At 32.4% G+C, this 4,990-nt stretch overlaps 1 protein-coding gene across 1 annotated transcript; it reads left to right on the plus strand.

Annotated features, from left to right (window-relative positions):
- The first annotated feature begins 1,238 nt into the window (after window positions 1–1,238).
- Window positions 1,239–4,772, plus strand: LOC132269776 (uncharacterized). The gene is made up of 8 exons (XM_059771022.1): window positions 1,239–1,362; window positions 1,441–1,506; window positions 1,609–1,706; window positions 1,801–1,838; window positions 1,924–2,011; window positions 2,267–2,395; window positions 3,479–3,618; window positions 4,575–4,772. Exons 1-8 carry the CDS (start codon window positions 1,239–1,241, stop codon window positions 4,678–4,680), a joined length of 789 nt encoding a protein of 262 aa, XP_059627005.1. The 3' UTR covers window positions 4,681–4,772.
- The last annotated feature ends 218 nt before the right edge of the window (window positions 4,773–4,990 follow it).

The raw sequence follows: 4,990 nt of genomic DNA on the forward strand, positions 1-4,990 counted from the left end.
ATGACATGTGTCCTTTTTTGATGATAACATAATCATAACTGGGCCGGGCCGATTATATTGTGATAATTATTCATAAAAAATAACTATTCTTTTTATATTGAACTAAAAATAAGAATTTTATATATAATGTGATTGACTTTATTAGGTAACTTTTAGAGTTTTATAGAAATTATTTTACAAAAACTATTTTTACATCAATTAATAAATATTTTTTTATATAAATAAATAAATACTAAAATACTGAAACACTTTGTACATTTAATAATAGTATATATATATATATATATATATATATATATATATATATATATATATGTTTATTAAACCTACTTGAAAGGTTTTAACATCACTGGACAGTTTTTCCTTTTCAACACTTGGCTTTTGGAAAGAATGACTTCTTTTCTTCTTTATTTATATATATATTGCTTATTAGCAATGCCGATAATGACTTGACGTGGGGGGGAGGATTAAGGAAAGTTGACTCTTGTATTCCTTTCTTTTCCACTCTCTGTTTAGTTGATATTGAAAGTTGGCAATGAGACGTAACAATGAGTTGATTTTGCGCTAAACAAAATCAATGCAACATACTAAACTTTGGTGAATCTGTATCTTGTTCTCCAATATATTGGGCACAATTGCATCCATGGGCAGCTTGGCATGAAATAGCAATGGAAAGTTGACTATGCCAATTAGAGTGTGTTGGTTCACGACCAAGGAATCTACAAAGATTTGGCAAATTGGGTGAGGATTATTAACCTCCAAGGCATCAGACCAATAATCACATAACTTTGACCATTCAAATCTTTTTTTTTTTTTTTTTTTTTTCTTTTTACATGGGATGTTCAATTCTGTCTTCACTTTCCACTTCTTTTTTTTCTTTTTTCTTTTTTTGCTTATTATTGTTATTCTTTCTACCGGCAAAGGAAGATTTGATTCTTGCATCCCTCCTAGGCTTGAGAGAAATGTCGGTGCCACATCTTTTGCCAATGATTTCTTTCTTCAAACAGTTGTGCAGCCTCAAATTCCTAGCTTATTGATTTACATGAAAATTTATTTAAATATCCTTGAGCAAGTCATGCCTTTTATACTATTGGGAAACTTCCTTCTCAGCCCTACTTTCTTTTTTAAGGATTTGCATTACAAATCACCCTTGAATTTCAAAATTTTCTTTTTTGTCACATGGGTCATATGAGAGAAGAAAAAAAAGTCAGAATGCCATACAGAAGGAGGTTCCAAAAATGTTTGGCACGAAGGAAATTAGACTCGAACACGTATCTCTTGTGTTTCTCGGTGGTCTGAAATGGAAGGGATCATTCTTTGTGAAGCAATTTAAATTGCCAGAATATGAGTGCATTATCTTTGGTATAAGTCTCTAATCACATCCACTTTTACCATATATATTAGGACTTGCTTGGAAAAGAGTTTCTATTTGGTTTCCAGATGTTGATGATACCCTTTATCCCCCAAATTCTGGTTTATCTGAACAATGCACCAAGAACATTAAAGGTAATGCATAATTTGTTAGGTAATTCCTAATGTTTATGACAACTGATCAGTTTTAATTAAAATAAAATATACCTGAATCTTCTATTGATGCCATTATTTCAGAATATATGATCCAAAAGCTTGGGATGGAGGAGAGTCAAGTCCCTGAATTGTGTCATCAACTATATGGGGATTACGGAACAACAATGGCCGGTCTTAAGGCATTGTTCTATTTCTTCAAATTGTTCTGTAATTAGTAAAACAAGATCATCCTATTATACAAATCTAATAATTAAATTTTTTTTTTTTTTCCAGGCCATTGGCTATAACTTTGATGATGATGACTACCATAGGTACCGGTTTGCCCTGTGTCATGGACATGTGGTTTTGTGTGTTGCATGAATCGTTTTTTATCATCTCGGATTTTCCTTTTTTCAGATTTGTTCATGGGGGATTGCCCTATGAGTTCCTAAAACCTGATCCTGTTTTAAGGAGTCTTGTGCATAGCCTGCCCATCCGGAAAGTAGTAAGTTTCTCCCTTCACCAAAATATAGAGTTCGGATTCTCTGCAATACAACATGAGTGTTGTACTGCTTCTGATGGTCCACATCACTCACACGCGAGTGATGAGGACTGTCGGATGGTGTTGTACTTCTTCTCTTCAAAGAGGAAGTGAGGGTGTCTGAGTCCAAGCGCACAGCAAAATTGTGTGGGTGTGTGAATGGTTAACCTGTATAAAAGCTTCTTCCTTGTGTGACAATGTTTTGTTTTGTGAAACAAGGTGTTTTCAAATGCAGATAAAGCCCATGTTGCTAAAGTTCTTGGGAAGCTTGGATTAGAGGACTGCTTCGAGGGGGTTATATGCTTTGGGACTCTGAATACCACCACTCAGGGCCAGCCCTGGGGCCAGGCAACCATTGCGGTCGCCTAGGGCCTCCGATTTGGCCCAATTTTACTCAGGGTTCATGAAAAATAAAATTATAAGGCCCAAAATTTGAAAAGCCACACTTGATAGTAGTATGTAAAGTTAATGCGGCATTGTGACACTAGACTTTTTTGTTTTTTTTGGTCACGTGTGATACTAATTACTAATACCGAATTTAATACATATTAATTAAAAAAAATACAGTTATCAGATTATATAAATTTGACATATACTACTTTGTTATTTAATTAAATAAATAAATAATAATTAAACTAACAACCAAAGCAACAATTAATTGAATTAGCTTTTAAAAAAAAACAATTAATTGAATTAAATTTAAAAAAAGTAAAAAAAATAAAAAAGGAAAACTAATGGCATACCAAAAGTAGTCAACATTGTGGAGATTTCCAACACCATCGGAGTACAACCGTTGACCGCGTCAACCGGACACTCCATAAAGAAGAAGAAAGATGAAAAAATTATATACATTATGCCACACCATGATGCTTCTTTTTGTACTTTTTTGTTAAGTACTTATAATATATTTCATGAAATATTGTCAAATATATCTTTGAATATGATTAACAACAAACGGAATCTTATTGCATGAAGACAAATACAAAGTGGTATTGTCGAAACTAGAAAATCAAAGTCATGGTACACGTTCTTCATCTAATTATTCTTTTTTTTCTTCTTCTAACTTACTCAATTTGATTTATTTTTCTAATAATTTGAATATGTAGACTATTTATTGGTGGTGATAAATTTATTATTATTGGTTGGTTGTCATATGCAAACTGTACTGGCACACAATTATTTGTCAGTGGTGATAAATTTATAATTATTAGTTAGTTGACTTATGTACACTGCACATACGTACAATTATTTATTGATGATGAACACAATTATATTGTAGTGTGTTAAGTTTTGGTTGAATGTATTATTTATAGAAATTGAAAATATCCTATGAATATATTTTATGTACTCATCGTCTATAATTTTATTTTTTTTTTATTATTATTATTATTATTATTTTTTTTTTTTGTGCATGTGAAACTTTGTGTAAAGAGCCTCAAATGTGAGAATTCGCCTAGGGCCTCTCAAAATTTTGAGAGCCCCAGGGCCGGCCCGGCCACCACTAACAAAATGAATACTTCTGATATTGCTGGGTCAATAGGTTTGAGTTTAAGTGGCACAGAAACTTTCAAGTCTATTACCAATTCTTGCAAGCCTACTGATATTTCATTCTCGATTCTACGAGAATTTTTATGAAAGCCTTTCATTTGCTTCTCTTCGATGGAAGTTTAATTTTCCCATAATGTATCCTAATTTTTGGCCTAATTCTTCTTCTGATGATCAATTCAACCTCTTATCAAAAGGATATATTTCATCTCTTCAACAAGTTTAGTAATGAGCATAACGGCCCTATTGTTCCGATGGAGAGAAGAACCTATGATTAGCTTTTTGGGAAATTTCCAAACGAACATTTTCAACGAAATCTTTCAATTTATTATTTTACTATGTTCAACTCTATGTATTCCTCTATCCGTCGAGTACATTGAATGTACAGAAATGGCTATAAAAGAGTTTTTCTTAGAGGAATGTTTTTATGCGGTGCTAACAATTTAATAACTTTCTTTGTAGCCACAGAATGTTTCAGTTTATACTCCTACCTATTATCCGGATATACCAAAAAAGATGAGTCATTCGGTCGTAGATTTGGATTCCTATATATACTCCCTTTGTCCCAAAAAAGATGTCATGTTTTCCTTTTTGGTTTGTCCCAAAATAGTTATCCACTTTCCTTTTTCAAACAATATATTTTACATCTTTCCATATATGTTATTAGAGTTTAAAATTTCAAACTTGAATATAAGGACAAATTAGTAATTTTTCAAGAAGACAAGTTATGTCCCACGTGTTCCCTTAAAAATTCCTACTCTCCAAAAGCCACATCTAAATTGGGACAAATGGAGTATATAAGATCCATCTATATAGATATCATCATCTACATCCAGAAAGCTGTATGCCTCCAATTATTTGCAAACCGTTTGAGGATGCGCTTTCAAGATTGATTTTTTTTTTTTTTTTTTTTTTCATGTATATTTAGTTCTTTCATAATTTTATTCTAACAATGTAGCAACTTTTTTTTTCGCTTTGGCAGTTGTTCTTCGATGAGGGAAGCATTGCCGGAGCTCTGGGAGGCCATTAAAAAGTCAGAGGTCTGTTACTCTGAGAAAACTGCAATAGAGACACCAGTCAGAGCTTAGCTTTGTAATTTATGACGCCATTAATAATTTGTAATTTTGATTTTCACCTTCCCTATTTGTACTGTTTGTTTATTACTGGATGTAAGATTTCTTCATGTGACAGTGGTAAAAGTAATCTTCTTTTATTTTTAGCTCCAACAATTTTTTCTTCCTTTACATGCAACTGTCTCATTAATGCTTTGTGGTTGTGGAGTGGGTGATGAGCCCTTGAAATGCATGAAAGATGGATTCTAGTTATATATATATATATATATATATATATATATATATATATAGTGTCTGTGGGAGGAGAGGGTTGTAACGTGTGATA

The sequence above is a fragment of the Cornus florida genome, unplaced genomic scaffold (genome assembly GCF_030987335.1).
Source record: "Cornus florida cultivar Cherokee Brave unplaced genomic scaffold, ASM3098733v1 CherokeeBrave_3.0.0_Hap2_Chr08, whole genome shotgun sequence".
Taxonomy (NCBI): domain Eukaryota; kingdom Viridiplantae; phylum Streptophyta; class Magnoliopsida; order Cornales; family Cornaceae; genus Cornus; species Cornus florida.